Source organism: Dunckerocampus dactyliophorus, chromosome 2 (assembly GCF_027744805.1).
Source record: "Dunckerocampus dactyliophorus isolate RoL2022-P2 chromosome 2, RoL_Ddac_1.1, whole genome shotgun sequence".
Classification (NCBI taxonomy): Eukaryota; Metazoa; Chordata; class Actinopteri; order Syngnathiformes; family Syngnathidae; genus Dunckerocampus; species Dunckerocampus dactyliophorus.
The window spans coordinates 11,523,428-11,540,489 of NC_072820.1; the positions used below are offsets into that span (position 1 = coordinate 11,523,428).

Genomic DNA, 17,062 nt, shown 5'->3' on the forward strand with positions numbered 1-17,062 from the left:
TTAAAAATAAGGGGTGTTTTTAAACTTGAAAACAATTTTAAGTAATACATTGTATGAATGGATATATACTATATAGATACATATATAGATTATCATTTAAGCACATATTACTTTGAAAACTATTTAAAATATTAAAAAATTTCAATGCGCTTACAGTAATTTTGATAAGCATGCACCGGAATCACTTGTCTGCCTTGCTGGCACTTGCGCATGTGACCAGATATGCTACACATCTTGTGCTGACTTTCACTTTGTTTTTTATTATCGGGAGAATGAACAATATCCTGTAAAATGTGTAGTCGACTGACGACAGCTTGTCACATGCTATACTTATCTATGCCAGCATATGCGATTGCTCACGTTTCAATCTCATTCCACTTTCTGGCATTTTTGTTTACACATAACATGCCTGGCTGGCGGCATCTAGCCAGCTCGGAGCTATTACGTTCATGGGATACATCAAGCACTGATCATCATCACAACTTACTTTTTGAAACGGTCACTTAACAATCTTGCTCTCTTGTTATCGTTATAAAACGTATGGCTTGTCTTCAAAAACTAATTGTGTGTCGAAGTTGTGCCACAGACACACGTAATGTGTACGGCTTTAGACAGTGATGCTATCACTGGGGTCTCCAACCGGTATCACCAGCTGATGTTGAGTAGTTCCATCCATCCATTTTCTATGCCACTTGTCCTCATTAGCCCCACTATTTGAGAAGCACCGTTTGCAATAAATTGCTTACAAACACACGCACAAAACAAATTCTCGCTCCGCTTTCTTCATTTTGCATTTTGAAGCTCTACTTCTCGCAAATTTTCAACTGGTCTTAAAATTTTGAACAGGAGTGTACGTAACTGGTGAGGAGCATTCTCTGACTTGTGTTTGTGTCGGTGTTCGTCAAAATTGGAGCCTGGAAGGCTGAGCCTACACCAGCTAACTTATGGTGAAAGGACTGGTCAATCACAGAGTCATTCATTGTGAAGATCACATTGAGTGGGAATCAAACCCCAGGTAGCTGTAAGTGTTATCTATGTGAACTACTACACTAGCACAATGTAACATACCGAGAGACCCAGCGCAAATCGGAGAGAGTGCCTTTTTTTAACAGTTGAAATGGCCCTCGGTGAACTAATGCTGGCGTTTCAACAATTGGACGTCAAAAGATTAGACTTCAAAGTGGATGATGCCAGGTCTTTGTACAAGTTCTGATGAGGCATTTTGTCTTGTGTGTTATCAGCCATCTTGTCAGTCAGGCCTAATGACTCCTGTCACTCAGGGATGTAAGTGTCAAACCCAGTCAATGGCAGCACCCACGTTCCCCCATGATTGAATAATAACCTCTGTACACTACAAATGTAGCCATTTTTGCACAGAAACAACGCTAAAGTTCAGTCAAGAGACGGCAAAATCTACGGCCACCGCAGATATACACAACATCTTCCTGTTTTTCTTTTGTGGAAGAGAAAAGATGGCGCAGGAGGACGATGAAGATGTCTTCAGACGTGTCAGCTGTGATGAAAGGAGGGGCAAATGACTGAAGACAAGAGGTGGACAGGAGAGGAGGAGATGAGAGGTTGTGAAGGAGTGTGCATAATTCATCCCATGCTGACACATCACAACCTGTGATTCATCTGGAGAAGGGCATCAAGTCAGGTCACCGTCTCCACATCTCTCAGCCTTCACTTTTGTGCGCACGTGTGTCTGAACACACACGCAATCATCATGGCACACAGCCACCTGGATTTAAAAATGGATGCTCGTTTATCTGGAGGCCTTGAAAAAAAAAATCTCTGCTTGCTATATTAAACACACCTACGTAAGCTAGATAGTTCCAATACAAAAAAATGACATAATTTAACAATGTGTTTATTATTTGAGTTGTAGTTGGCAGTGCTATTAATAATTATATTTTAATTAGAGTTCATTATATGTTAATTATGTTTTGTATTTTGTTTCTGACTTTATTCCCAGAATATTTTGGCTTTATTCCTGTAATATTTAGTATTTTTACTTTTTTCCCGAAACAAATTTTCCAAAAATTACAACTTCATTCTTTGTTTTTTTTTTTTGCTTCTCATGAAGTTACGACTGAAAAAAAATGAAGCATTTTTTCTTTAATATTTCAACTTTATATTACTAGAATTACATTATTTTGCCTAAAAAATACGACTTTATTCTGGTAAAATTGTGATTTTTCTTTCTCGTTAGAATACACATTTATTCCCATAATATTTTGAATTTATTCTCGTAAAATTACAGCTGTTTTTTTCCATTTCTGTTGGGTTTTTTTTCCAACTATATCAACTTTCTTCTTGTAAATTTTCTTCTCATAATGTCTAACATTTTGAATTTATTCTTGTAAGATTATAAGTTTTTACGCAACCTATTTTTTCAAAAATTACAACTTTATTCATTGTTTTTCTTTGGTTGAAAATTACAAGCTTTTCTCTTTGGATTACATCTTTTTTTCTCTTCATATTTTCACTTCATTCTTGTAAAATTACTGCTGATTTTTCCATTTTTGCTGTTGTTTTTTACATTTTATTGTTAAATTATATTTTTAGAATGTGACGCAGGCCACAATTGCCCCTCGGGACACGCTTTGGCCACCTCTGCTTTAGGGTGTTTAGTCAAATTGCCACAAAAGTTTTAAAAATTTGAGCAATATTGCCTGAAAAACAGCCCCCATTTTCCCACAATATTATTAATAATCCACACCATACCACGGTTCATTCTGAATGCCATGTGTATTGTTTTGAGGAAAGGACGAGCGGCGCACACAAAAGCACGCGCTTTCAAGTATCCCGTGAAGGTCAATTAACATCGAGCCTTTGACAACAACTGGTTTCCTGTCTTCTTGCCGTGCAGGTGACTAAGCGCTCAGCATCAAAGATTCCTTGATGTTCTCATTCATTTCAGGCAGAGGTTACGACAAAATGTCAGAATGGGCACAATATGTAAGGCACAAGAGGAAAAGCGAGCGATGCGATCCAGTAAGAATGTGGGGAATAAGACTTCAATGAGGGCCTTTGACGTGAAACCAAAGCGGCTCCACTGGGAGTGCGTGTCATTTGGCATATTCAAGACTGGATGGATCTTAAAGTGGTGTATGCTTGAGAGAGGCGGGAAAACCATTGAGGCCCACGGTTGAACCCTGTGAAATGCTATTTGAAGGAATACACGCCGTGAGTGATTTCACAGCGCTCCTGACACAGCTAAAGTGAATATCTGTGAGACCCAGCATCACTGAGCTCTTGGAGGAGGCACTTTCAAACTGAAGAAGTCATTTTGTTTTCACATAATGAACCCTTCCTAGACCAGGTGTGTCCCAACTTTTTCCACCAAGGGCTGCACACTGGTAACATTTAAACAGAGGACGTTAACAAAACCTAATTGCTGAGATACGGAGAATGGGTATACAGTAGGATTAAATAAACTCTGCTTCTTCGCCACTCCCTTTCAGACGTGTTGAATTGTGATGTTCCTTAATTCACTTAAATATATCAACAACAGCCACATTCCTGTTAAATAAATGCAAATGTCCACATCGCAGTCTCTCTTATTAGAAGACAGCTGTCAGTGAAGTTGTGATGAGGAGGAAAACATCCTAAAGAAAAGAATTCATGTGTAAAAAATGACTGATTAAAATAATTAGGGATGTGGAAATGGTCTGGAACAATAACCAGCAAACACACTATGCCTGGGGGAAACTGTCCCATCTGTATGTCGGAAAAGACTCCCTTGGTTTCACCAGGATAGCACGATACAGTCTGCTGTACATACACATAAAGCACAACCACACACACACACACACAAAAAAAAACAATAGGCACACTAAAGGAGCATTAAAAGCAAAAACAAGCATCAGCAGTGAGGTAAAATAGTTATATAGAAACCATGAAATGACACCCAGCAGCTTGCATGTGTGTGTATTGGCTAAAAACACAAGTGTGTGTAATTATAGATGTACAGGGGTTCCGTGGACACAACACCGGTATTATACATGCAGGTGGTCTTATTTTAAGCACAGACTGACAGCAGCAGATGCAGCAGCTAGTCTATTGTCTAGAAAACAGTCTGCTTAAATAAGTCCATCCACTTTGCCACCTGGTGCCACACATGCACACACACACACACACACAAACACCACACACATTAATCACTTCATTATGAGCACAATAGCACAAATGGATTTGTAATAGGCATGCCTCTTTGAAAGTGGTGCCATTAAAATAACTTGAACAAATCCACGTTCTGCAAAATAAATAAATCATGCTGTTTTATGTGTATGAAATATGTACTTGATGTAGGAATGCTCGTAAAAGGAGGTTGTCTTGCTGAAATGAACAAAGGATGCTCCTGTGTGCACCGTCCCTCGTGCAGCCAACAATAAGCACAGTGGGGGGATTGGGGGTGGGATGGAGAGGGACGCGCTCCACAGTGCCATCCGGTCTCACCCAGACCACCATGCATACAGTACATAACATCATCATCTGCGCATAACACTGCAAACCATGAATAAAGAAAACATTGGGTGGGGGCGCTCACCTTGGCGGGAAGTGCACAGTCTTCTTCTTCTATGCCGTCTGCGAGATTCATGTGGGTGGATTTGCAGCTGGAAGCTTCCACGGCTGGAGTGTAATCCAGTGGCAGCAGAGCTCCACTCAAAAAGAAGAGTCTGCCTTATAAAGGCGGATGCATGTCACGCCGTCCTGCGTGTCCTCCTCTTACGCTCCTGCTGCGCCTCTCCGATGCCTTCTGTGGGCAGAGGGTGGCCGGTCGGGCGGCTTCAGATACTGAAACTGGTTGATGTCATTGATAGCTGTCTTCTCCCTTAATGCCCTCCTCCTCCTCCCAACTGTCTTCCTCCTCTCACACACAGGAGCTCTTCCCCTCCCCCCCTTACGTATGACGTGATGCACGAGAGGTCTCCAATAGCAACCGTATCGCCCATCACACCCATTACCAGCTGGCTCCCAATCGCCTCCTCTATGCTGGACAGACCATGACTCTTGTAGGTTTGTTTGTTTTTTTTTTATTCAAGAGAGGGCGAATTTCTCTGCACCTGAGGGTAATACCTGCAGAAAAACATATTGGAGCACATACATTGTACGATAAAGTGTTCAATTATCAATGTTATGGATGCTCAATATCAGGCCACGTTAGGCGCACCAGTCTAATGAGACCAAAAAGAAATATGCTCAGTTTTAGTAGACGCTGTCAGAGAGCTATTAATTGAACATGGTGTTCGTTGTTGTGGTTGTAGTGTCATAAGAAATGTCTTGCCCATCTCACACAATCAAACATGATTATCAATCAAAACCTACATTTAAACTTATAATGGCAGAATGTACACCTATTGTTGTGGCACAAGTGGCATGCAGAATACGACGAAAAATGTGTGTAGAAAATAACGGAATAACACTGATTTTGATGAGTAAACAGAATTAAATGTAGAAATTACTCTGCACTGTAAAATGAAAAGTGCATATATATGTATATGTGTTTTAAATTTAATTAAAGAAATTGGATTTTAGGAGTTCAATTCAGACTAAGATACTCATGAACGTCTCACAAAGTTTTTGCAGTTCATTTTCTGATTAGAGCGTGAAGTGGTAGTTAACAATACTGAAGTTTTTTTGGAAAATTTTTCAAATGTTATGAGATGCTCGATATTCGAGAGCAGGGAGGCCTTGCAATATTAGCGCAGGCCTGCCAACATGTATGAATTTGTCGTACGCATTATCCAATTTAACGCTTAAAAACACTTGAATGTAGAACCACTGATCTACAGAATTAAGTTTTTTTAAAAGAATGCTATTTATTAAAAGTTTTTTTTTTTTAATTGAACTACTGAAATAAATGAACATTTCAAATGTATTCTTATTTATGGAGATGCATATATTGCATATACTGCAGGTACAGCGAAAAAAAAAAATTCAATATCATGAAAAAGTTCCAATATTTGTCACTTATTTCTGAAAGTGAAACCCATATATTACATACATTCTTTACACATAGAGCAAGCCTTTATTTCTTGCAATTTTGAGGATTATGGTTTACAGATAATGAAAAAACAAAATTCAGTGTATCAGAAACTTGCAATATTACAAAAGGATATTTTAGAAAGAAATGTCACTCTCCTGAATGATATTTTCATTTCTATGCATTCAATACTTGGTAGGGGTTATTTTTGCATGAATTACTGCATCAATGCGCTCAGCCTGTGGCATTGCTCAGGTGTAACGAAAGCCCAGGTTGCTTTTTTAGCAGCCCTTTCTCTTATCGTCCTCTTGACAATACTGCACCACATATATTCTCTAAGGGGTTGCGGTAAGGCCAGTTTGTTGGCCAAGCAAACACATTTACACCATGGTCATTCAACCACATTTCGGTACATTCGGCAGTGTGGGCAGGTGCCAAGTCCTGCTGGAAAATTAAATGAGTATCTCCATGACGCTTGCCAGCAGAAGGAAGCACGAAGTGGACAGTGACTGTGGACAGTGGACCAACACCAGCAAATGCCACGATGCCTCATCATCACTGGCTGTGGAAACTTCACACTGTTCTTCAAGCAATGTGGATTCTGTGCCTCTCCACTCTTCCTCCGGACATTGATTTCCAAATGACATGCAAAATTTACTTTCATCTGAAATGAGGACTTTGGACCACTCAGCAACAGCCCAGTTCCTTTTCTCCACAGCACAGGTAAGATGCTTCTCTTGTTCTCTGGTTCAGGAGAGGCTTAACACGAGGAATGCAACATTTGTAGCTCCTGATTTTGCTTGACAATACCTTTTAAGGCTGCAATTATGGATCCTTTTTGCTGGTGCACTTTTACCTTCCACTTAACTTTTGATGAATATGCTTGACCTTTTGTAACTTACTCTCCTGGTGGAGGGTGCCAATGACTTCTGGACATCTGTCAAATCAGCAGTCTTCCCCGTGATTGTGTAGCATGCTGACCCAGACTGAGAAACGATTTAAAGGGTCATGAAACCTTTGCAGGTGTTTTGAGTGAATTATTTGATAGGGTGTGACACCATCACTTTCCAAAATGGAACTTTATCACAATATTCACATTTATGAGACACTAAATTTTGTGTTTTGATTAATCTGTAAATCATATTCATCAAACCTGCAATAAATAAAGGCTTGATATAGTTTACTCTTTGTGTAATGAATCTATACAGTGGGAGCTCGGTTAGTGTATGCCCCGGTGAACACTGAAAACACGTGCCAAAATTTTGCCTCTGTTTGTTTTTTTTACCTTTATTTAACCAGGTAGCTCCTGTTGAGGTTAATCACCTCTTTTTCAAGGGAGACCTGACCATACATATGCACAATTTACAGATTATGAAAAACAAGTACTGCACGTCATAGTCAACTTCAAGTACTTAGATATAAAAGCACGCAATGAAGTTGGGTTAGTTTCCAATTGTTCTGCAGCATATTCCACGCCAAAGGTGCAGAAAAGATAAAAGCCTTTTTGCCCATTTCACTAAGAGCAAATGGGACAGATAGCGACCAATAATGTTGTGAACAGAAGGAGTAAGGATCAACACTTCTCCTTACAATCAAAGCACAAAAGTAGAATGGCAATAAACCGAGTATTGCTTTACATATATGTAAAAGTATACCAATGACTGAGCCTGCAGGTGGTCAGTTACGCCACAAATCAAAAGTGTTGACACATGACGTTTTTATAGTTTTACAATTACAGTTTTAAACGCATATAAATTAATTCTAAATGCACATAAATGACGAATGAAAGGGATAAATGAACATTTAAGGTTACCGTACTTTTACCTTCATTGAAGACGTGACTGTTCCCAAAGACACGATACGGCAGCGAGATTAACACAGTCACCACCTGTGTTTTGCTTTGAGTTACTGCTTGAATTGAACAGCGTTTCTCACCTTCTTGATCAAATGCTGGGACACTTGGAATTTTATTTGGCTAAATTTTAGGTTACTTTGCAGCCGTGATCAAAAGAAAAAGTAGAAACTTGAGGTGAGAAACACTACTGAATTCAAGAAATAAGTTGTGGTAAAACCGCAAGGTAGCGTCCGGTGTTGATCTTACTGCTGCATCATGTCATCGGTAACAATCATGTCTTCAAAAAAGGTCAACATATCCACAAATGTTCATTTATCATTTATATGCATTTCAAATTGTTATCTGCATGCAAAATTATAATTGTAAAACTATTAAAATGTGTCTTTTGTAATATTTTGGATTTTGCTTTCTGGAACAGATTAATTAAATTTACATTATTTCTGATGGGAAAAACTGATCAGTGTTTCGGTTAGAATCTGATCTTCTGGAATGGATTAATGACGCTAAGTAAGATTCTATAATATCTTATATTAGATTCTCTATACTATAATACTGTATATGGGTTTCACTTTCTGAAATGAGTGACAAAATACCAAATTTTTTCATGATATTCACATTTTTTTCACATGTTACTTAATCATTATTTAGAAGCTACATGTTGGGCTGTGTATAATGTTTTACCATCCCATTCAGGAAGTAATTACTTCAAATTTAAAAAGCATCTGTTTAGAAAATATAGGGATAGGGATGCAAAAAAACCTTTAACAATTGGTGATTTTGTTATTAGGGCTATCAAATGATTAAACATTTTCATCAGATTAATCAGTTTTTAAATTAATTAATCATGATCACTCAGGGAGTGGTCTCCTACGTGTGCCCAGAGTCAGGACCAAACACGGTGAGGTTGCGTTTCAGTTTTATGCTGCCAAAATCTGAAACAATGTTCCAGAAGATGTGCGACAATCCTCAACTTGGCAACGTTCAAATCTGAGCTGAAAACACTTTCATTCAACTGTGCATACGGTAACATTTTACAATAAAAAGGTACACAAAAATACAGTAGTTACTGAGGAACTAATGACTAAGGCACAAACATTTAGACTAGTTACTGACAAACTAATGAAGAACTAATGAGTAGTTACTGAGGAACTAAGGCACAAAAATTTTGAGTAGTTACTGAGGAACTAATGACTAACTCAGGGGTGGGCAAACTTTTTGACTCGCGGGCCGCATGGAGTTAACAAAATTGGCCGGGGGGCCAGACTATATATTTGATACATGCACTCTATTTTACGCTTACAATTCTAACAGTCCAGCTGGAATTATAGTGTCATACAATCTGCTATAGGTATGTGCTTGTGTCCCTTTTTTCAGGAGCACTTTAAATATCAAACCATATCAAATAACAAAATTAAATTTTACAGTTTTTTTTTTTTTTTTTTTTTACTGAGTGTTTTTTACTGAGACACCCGGAATGTACATGAATAAAAGGATGTGATATACAATATGAACTATGAATGCTAAAACAATGACTATTAAAGAGTATGTGAATGTCCCTTTTTTTTACCTCCCAGACAGTGCAGTGGGTATGGTTAAGTTGTGTGACACAATTTTCTTTACTTGTGTTTGCTTGACACTGTGGGTGGGGTAGTTGTCTGGATTGCTGCATGTGAAAAGCTACTTCAACCATCAAAAGGTTGTCTCAGATTGACTCTGACTACTAGCAAGTCATGTTTCCAGCTTACTTTACTTGGGAAGCAACTGGCGGGCCGGATTCAAATGCTTGGCGGGCCACATGCGGCCCCCGGGCCGTAGTTTGCCCACCCCTGGACTAACTAATGAGTAGTGGTTAGGGTTAGAGTTAGGTAGGTTCCTTCCTCATTACCTACTGTAATTTTGTGTACCTGATTGTAAAGTGTTAGCATGCATAAGACACCTGAAAGTACTTTATCTGCACTCTTAATTTTTTTAATCTTTTTTTTGGTTTATGAAATGATTTATGGAACGTTTTGTAATGATTTTAGAATGATTTTATGTTTTGTTGAATGATTTTATGAAGTGATTTTACCCTTCTTTTCTGTAAAGCACTTTGAATTACCTTGTGTATGAATTGTGCTCTATAAACTTGCCTCAAGCTTAAAGATACCACACAAGCCTACAAATCTATTTGTCTAAAACTACTCTTTCATCTGTGATTGCCTGGCGACCAGTCCAGGGTGTACCCCGCCTCTCGCCCAAAGTCAGCTGGGATAGGCACCAGCTTACCTGCGACCCTAGTGAGGATAAGCGGCATAGAAGATGGATGGATGGTCTTTTTCATAGTAGCAGAACATTGAATCACACTTTAAACCGTGTTATTATGAGCAATGACGGGTTGCGCGCAATGACATCACGCAATTTAAGGTAAATGTACTTGTTTTCAGTGTATTTTCCAGCATACTTAAATGTAGCAAATTGTACAACACTAAGAATATCCACTTCATGTTTTTCTTCATCTTCCTGGTTATTTACACAAGCGCGTTATAAAGCCGTATTTGTGATGTTCAGAGTGTCCCTGAATGCATCTCGCGCTCTTGACAATGAGGAAATGTAGTTCCCTGGACCAAAAGGTACGGTACATACAACTCCATGGTGTTGGAATTGTACCGTTGATGTGTTCAGGTCAGAATGAAGTTAGAAAAGAGTGTCAGACTGTGTTACTGTGTGGGGATGCTCAACTGTGCTTATGATGACGGATCTACATAACAGAGGCGTGCTTGCTCTGGTGCAAATGCGTTAATTACACAAAAAAAATGTACCGTAATTAATTAAATAAATGAGTTTCCGCGGTTTTACTGACAGCCCTAATTGTTGAATATAGTCACTTTCATCTAAACAGCTGTTGTAGCACCATGTTATTTTGATCTTTATATTAAAGTAACAATAAAATCAACAAATGTTAATGGTTCAGCGTAAAAATATCATATAGGTGAAAGAAATGCTAGCTCTGCTTATTGGAGGTTGAGTCTTGAATATAGGTCACAAGAAAAAAAAGCGACATCTGACACTGAGATGTTGTGACACTCAGTATTAAAGTCTTTGTACAGCAGAATTACATCCAAATACATACAAATATTAATACTCCAGTTCATGTGATTGTGCTGTTGCTTTAAGAGAGACGGAAAAATATTAACTGAGCCAATTGTGACGTGATATATGATGAGCTAATTGTTTGGAATAAGACATGGCTAAATATAATGCGTTGATGAGTGCGACATCTAGTGGAGAGACGTCGTTATGATACTTTACAAACCACTACAACAAGCCTACATGTTAGTGACTAAATTATAATACAATGTTTCATAGAAGGGTTGTAATTAATATAAAACACTGTCTAAATTTCATGATGAGCACAACCACCTGGTATTCGCTGCAGGAAGTGTCAGAGGTCATATGTTTTAACAAAATAGTGGACACCAGCTGGTGCCAACATGACACCTGAACTAGTTACCTGAACAGCCACAACGGCAAGTCATTAAAACAAGATTACAACCCTTTTTTAACTTTCTGGGACAAATGAGTTGACAGTGTCTGTCACTCCTTACACAATAAAGGGCGCCTGCCTGTGTTGACACAGTGCCGTCACTCCCAGTCACCCCCTGACCTCCCCGAGTGAGAAGTGTGACACTATTCCCATTTTCAGAGTTGATGCGAGGGCAAAAGATCCCTAAAATTAGAAAAGCAAACACCCTGTCTCTCCCGCTGCCCTGCAGCAGTGACACTCTTTCCACTCTATTTATACTATGAGCACACGACTTGCAAAGATCAAGTTTCTGTTATTCTTTATTTCTGTATACCGCAGTTTAAGTGAGCAAGCTGAAGCTTTTTGGTAAAGCTATGACGTGCACTTGAAATTAGTTTCTAATGTTCTAATAAGAACTTTATGGCCATGATGATGATTTAAGCCATCTACAACAAATGCATAACAAGATCCTACTACAGAGGAAAGAAATTACGCAGGCCAAGATCCAAAACGAGCTCCACGCAAGATATTTTACACAAAGACAAAAAGGAAATAAAGAAACAAGCGCCATACACAGGTCATGCTGCCACACACACACACACACACACACACACACACACACACACACAATGTTCATATCAGCGCTGAAACAAACCAGCAGAGAAAGAGAAAGGCAGCGGCACTTCATAGCCTGAATGTAAGTAGTTAATTGCAAGCATCTGCATCTGCATTTAATGTGGTTTACAACATAAACACATAGCAAATATTCAAGATAACACAAAAGAGAAACTATTTAAAATAAGACTATAATGCGCGTGGCCACAAAGCCATCAATTCCAACAGCGTCCGAGGTTAAAGTGGATTTTGAGTTGAGAAGTTGTTGTAAAATGTTGTCGTGTTTTTAGATGGCCACATATATGGTTTGGACATTAAGGCATTTCAAGGAAACATTTGGAATCAGAAGATATAAATCCGTTGTCTAAAAAGCAGCTCCCATGTCAAAGAAGCAAATGAGAAGTAACCTTAAATCCAATCTGTTCACAGTGATACTTTGCTTCAGTAACTTGACAGCCTGACCTCAGTGTAAAAATGTAAATGGTGTCTCTCAAAATAACCTGAGGAATACCCTGTCTAAAAAGTAACTTTTTAAGTTTTGGGTTTATGTCAAAGTTGGATTGATATGTTAGTGGCTTTACATAGCAAAGGAAATAACTCCTTTTGTTGGCATTTGGTACAGTGCGCTTAACAACTTCCCAAGCAGACAAAACATGTTAAAGCAGAAACCCAACCAAAAACAAAAAATACAAGCAAGTGAGGCTGATTAGGTTTAGTGAATAATCAACTGTGAATACTTTGGACAAGCAAGCGTACTCAAATTGTCTTTTTCATGCATCATATTTGACCAGATGTTGTCAGTCACTCCATAAAACAATTTAAATACAAGCATACTGTTAATTTTGGAAGGTGTCAATTCTAAATGCTGGCCTAAGGTGGGATCAAAGTACAGTTAAACCTCGGTTTTCGAATGCCCCCATTTTCTGCAAAAATGTTTCCTTTGTGGTGGTTCTCGTACATAGTCTCAAATTATCGTACAATATTACGTGTAACAAACTGTTGAATTTAGGTATGTTGAAACTTGTAATATTAATACAGATTGCTTGTTTATTCGACCATCTTGGATCACACACCCAACACCAAATTTTGCAGTAAGCTTACACAATACTAAGATATCCTGTAAGGCACACTCATTTGGCAAAATAAAATGAGAATGTTACATAAATCCGTTTGTCGCATCAACAATAAGTTCCATCCTGGCAAATAAATAAGAATTCAAGGAAGCTAACATTGCAAAAGGGCTAAGGTGTAAATGAAACAGATACCACAAATGATCAAAGATGTTGAAAAAGTTGTTGTTGGTGTGGATCCCATCCTCTCTCCCCTGTTCTCCTCCCTCTACGCTCCCTGCCGTCTTTGCAAACAAGAGTCCTCAATGAAAGGTAAAAGTGATGTTAAATGTTCATTTATCCATTTCATTCATCATAATTATTTCACATTGTTTTCTGAATTCAGAATTATAATTAATCAAATTGTATTTATTGTTAATATTTTGGGTATCTGCAACAGATTTACATTATTTCCTAATGGAAAAATATATTCTGTTATCACTGGAAATAACGAAAACCGAGGTACCACTGTAACGGTTCCAGGAGTGAAGCAAGCAAGCAAAGTATGAGGTCAAGAGGAAGAGTAATACAGTCAGGGGTCAGTGATGGAGGTCAGTGCAGCTCAATAAAAGCTTCCATCTCCTCAGAGATGAGTCCCCTGTAAGGAAGTCTGTTCTTTTCAACTGCACGGGCCGCCAGGCACTGAAGGGTGATGTAGTTGAGCGGGAGGAGAGCCGGGTGTCCAATATTGTGCTCATCTAACAGCTCATAGGCTGTCTTCCTCTGTGCATTGGTGGCATCAAAGTGCGCCCCGGCCTTCATGAGAAGCGCCATGATCTCTGGGCAGCCATTGCAGGCAGCGATGTGCAGTGGAGTGTTGTTCTCACAGTCCCTTGAGTCGACATCGGCGCCGCACTCCAGTAGCACTGACGCCACCGCCTGGGAGGGGAAGCGGCCGACGGGGTAGCGTCCCACTGACGTGGTCTCCTTGTCCACAGCCATGTGAAGCGGCGTGAAGCCGGAACGACCGCGAGGATTCAGCTTCAATAGGCGGTAGACCGTGTGTTTCTTCTGGTGCTCCTGCTCGGGGTTGCACTCCAGCTTCTCCAGCAGAAAGATGAGGTGGAGGATGATGGCAAGTGCCTTGGTGAACTGAGGAGCCTCCGGTGGGTTGTCCCTCTGTGCCACAGCTCGCTCTACCTCTCGCACGCTTTTACCCAACACAGTCATCAGATCATGGAAGGTGATGCGTGTGGACAGGGTGCCCTTCGCACGGTCTTGTAGGACAAAGGAGAAGAGCTCTGCAAAGGACAGGAAACTTGAGGCGGTCATGGGGCTGAGTGGGTCCAGGTTGCTCTGCTGCATATCTAAAGCGTATTTCCACAGGCTTATGCATCTTTCAAAATTTCCAGAGTCAGCGTAGACGGCCCCTCTGTAGCGGATGTAATAGGAGGTGTCTGGGTGGGATGGTCCCAGGATCCGTTCACGAACCAACAAGGCCTGCATCCTCATCTCATCAGGGTCTGTGATCAGAGCCTCCAGTTCCTCTGCACTGTTCACCTCCTGTGCACAGCCATAGGCTGGAATGGGTGGCCCAGGTGGGGGCTTGGTCAAGGATCCCGCTTTATCCCCTGGCTGCCTCAACTCCATAGCACGTCTCCAGTACTTCATCGCTCCCAACAGATCCCTCTTCTTGTCAACAAAGGTGGCCCCGAGAAGTTCAAGGGCATCTATTCGCTCTTCTCTGGAAGTGCGGGGCTGGTGGGCAAGGTACTCCACAATGTTGGTGTGTCCTGTAACACTTGCAGCTAGGAGTGGGGTCATTCCATAACCATCTCTCTCCATGCGGGCGTTGCACTTGAGCAACATCTTCATGATGTCCAGGCTTCCAGACTCGGCACAGTCGTGGAGGGCAGTGTTCCCTTTGACGCTCTTACGGTTGACATCAGCCCCACGGTCTAGTAGGAACTTAGCTATCTCCTTGTGGCCCTTGTAGCAAGAGATCATAAGGCAGGTGTGGCCGTGCCTATTGGCGACCTCCATGTCAGCTCTATGCTCCACCAGGTAGCGGACAATTTCCAAGTGGCCGTCGAAGCAGGCAGCCCGTAGCGGAGTGGAGTTAGTTAGCGTTGCATTGTTCACAGAGGCGCCATGTTTTAAAAGCGTTTTAACCACTAGGAGGTGACCGGCTGCCGAAGCCGCCCACAGCGGCGGAGCTCCTTCGATAGTCTCGCCATCAAAGTTCACCGAGCCCCCGAGTTCAACATTGGCTTTACAATGTTCAAGGAGATAGTCTACAACCTCTAAATGTCCATATCGCGATGATATCAAGAGAGCGGTGCCTCCCTGTGTTTTCCCCTCGGCTAAAGCTTCAAGCTCTTCGGGAGTTTTGTTGCTCAGCAACTTCTGGATAAGTTTCAGCTTACCATCTCTGGCCGCGTTGAACACCGCCGTAGTTATGTCCATTGTTAAAGGCTCCGTGCTGCCTCACTGGACATCAACCCCATAACCACTTGTTTACCACCTAACATGTAAGGGTGGCTTTAACAAGCTCGGACAAGCGACCTTAGTTCGGGTTTGTGTTCTAGCGCTCATCTTTCTTCCATTTTGAGGGTGCTGTCAAGATGGCGTTTGTGTTGCATGACAGCTCTGTGTTTACGATAGAGGCAAGGCATTATGGGTGATGGAGTTGTAACCGTTCAATGGAAGCGGGCTTTTCCATAGCTTTTAAACTACATCTCCCATAGTGCAGCTGAATTAAATGACCTACCAGCTGATGGGTTCGTTGGTCGCCACCTGGTTATGTCCAGGCTTTCAGCTAAAAATCGCCTATGAAAGTGCCACTACTGTTTCACTGTTTCACTAATTCGGACATGGTGTCACCATTTATTGAGAACCAAAAGGTTCCTGAGGGAACATGGAAAAAAATGGGGAAAAAAGAGCATTCCCTAATGATATTATCCATCTATAAGCAACATAGATTTTCACATGAGGGAATATTCTAGATATGCTCACTTTTTGAGCCGAGCATCACGAATAAAATGCAATATGAATTATTACTAATTAGGCCAATGTTAGCAGATGTAAATGCCACAGCAGTCCGTGTGTGAGTACTCAGGTACTCAAATCTTCTTATATTACAAAATTTGCTGAAGGAATAAACACTCGGAGGAATCAATCAACTACAATAGAAGACTTGTTGTATTATAGCAAGGAAAAAGAAAAAAAAACAAAACAAAACACGTCACACATAAATCACTGCCATCTAGTGGTCGCAATGAGATACAGCATTTTGACATATTTCATGTAAATATAACATGAAAAAGGAAAGTCGTTGCTCCAATGTATTCATTTTTTTAATGGATAAGTGTTCATATGTCAAAGTTGTGCGATGTTGAGCGTTGAGAAATGAAATGACTAGTATGGTATAGTTAGTGTTAATTTGCGTTCACAAACTGCATGCTGGCATGCCAGCGGTCTTTCACCCGCTCTATTGGCCGCGACAGTGTTGCTTTTAGCAGTCATAATGTTTTGGGAACTCCTGATAACTCTCCATAATAATTAGTTACTCGTTTTTTGTAGCTGGGATGTCTACATTTTTCAGCGGAAGTAGAATAATAAGACACAAACACCGCCTTTCATATGAACGCGCACTTAGCACAAAGCCGGAAAGTAGACTTGACCAGTGTTGCCAATTTGGCAATTCTGTAGCTAGCTCTGGTGACATATTTTCTCGAAAGCGACTAGCGACAAATCTAGCAACTTTTTCTGGTGTTGTTGGGGAGCTTTCTGGTATTTGGAGACTCAAAAGTGAAAGCATGTGTTGTTCTGCATTTTGTGTTTTCACGGAGCAAAAGCGGGTGCTGTTGACGGTGGCGCCCCGCCCAAAGGCAGTCACAAGCCGGCAGTGTACAGTCAGCTTCCGCAGCACACTGCCTGGATAAAAGAGGAGGGTGTTTATATTTTATTGTTAGTCGATTGCTACTCTTTATTTGTAAAATGAAGTGGATTAGCTTTCAATTCTTGGGGTAAATATAATTGATGAACCAGTT

The 17,062-nt window shown here is 40.5% G+C and overlaps 2 protein-coding genes across 8 annotated transcripts in view; both read right to left on the minus strand.

Annotated features, from left to right (window-relative positions):
• Positions 1-4,868, minus strand: part of LOC129177480 (receptor-type tyrosine-protein phosphatase S-like) — a 111,369-nt gene extending 106,501 nt beyond the window's left edge. For all 7 annotated transcript variants that reach the window (XM_054768675.1, XM_054768673.1, XM_054768674.1 and 4 more), the window contains exon 1: positions 4,553-4,868. The gene's annotated coding sequence lies outside the window, so the exon portion shown is untranslated. The remainder of the gene's footprint in view (positions 1-4,552) is intronic.
• An 85-nt stretch (positions 4,869-4,953) lies between these two features.
• On the minus strand, positions 4,954-15,644 carry fem1a (fem-1 homolog a). Its single transcript, XM_054768680.1, has one exon. It carries the CDS (start codon positions 15,474-15,476, stop codon positions 13,623-13,625), a length of 1,854 nt encoding a protein of 617 aa, XP_054624655.1. The 5' UTR covers positions 15,477-15,644; the 3' UTR covers positions 4,954-13,622.
• Positions 15,645-17,062: the final 1,418 nt, after the last annotated feature.